This window comes from Alligator sinensis, unplaced genomic scaffold (genome assembly GCF_000455745.1).
Source record: "Alligator sinensis unplaced genomic scaffold, ASM45574v1 scaffold1332_1, whole genome shotgun sequence".
Lineage (NCBI taxonomy): Eukaryota > Metazoa > Chordata > Crocodylia > Alligatoridae > Alligator > Alligator sinensis.
In genome coordinates, this window is record NW_005842965.1 from 211,221 (window position 1) to 211,752 (window position 532).

General features: G+C 74.1%; 1 protein-coding gene across 1 annotated transcript in view; it reads right to left on the bottom strand.

Annotated features, from left to right (window-relative positions):
- Window positions 1-532, bottom strand: part of RUFY4 (RUN and FYVE domain containing 4) — a 5,615-nt gene that overhangs the window by 4,202 nt on the left and 881 nt on the right. The window contains 1 exon segment of the mRNA XM_025192741.1: window positions 220-417. Within this exon segment, the coding sequence (XP_025048526.1) occupies window positions 220-417 (198 nt within the window).

Consider the following 532-nt stretch of genomic DNA (forward strand, 5'->3'; position numbering starts at 1 on the left):
CCCACTGCTGCCCCTGAAGCCTGTGGGTGGCTGGGCCGGGCGGGGGCAGATCACGGTGCCCGTGACTCAGCCCCCCCTGACTCAGTCTCCCCAGAGCTGGCTGTAGGGGAATTAACCCTTCTCGGCCTGGGCTGCCGCCTGCTCCCTGGGCCGGGCCCAAGCTAGAGCAGCCCCTGGGGTCAGGGTCGGGGTCAGGGTCGGGGTCAGGTGGGCGCTCACCCCGCAGGTTGGCGAGGACACGCTGCAGCTCCGTGGCGCCCGTCATGGCTCGGACACGCAGCGGGGCCCTGGCCTGGGCAGGAACACACCGGCAGAGCTGCAGGGTCTCCGCCAGCTGCCCGCGCGCCAGGCAGTAGCGCAGCAGCGCACGGCCACGGCCCAGCGGGGTCCGGAGCTGTGGGACGGGGTCACACGTGGCTGGGGTGGGCAGGCTGGCCAGTGCCCCCTGCCCCCCAGCCCTGTGCGGGTCGGGAGTGAGGGGCACTGGCCAGCCTGCGCCCCCCCGCCCAGGCACCTGTGGCAGGCGGTGCAC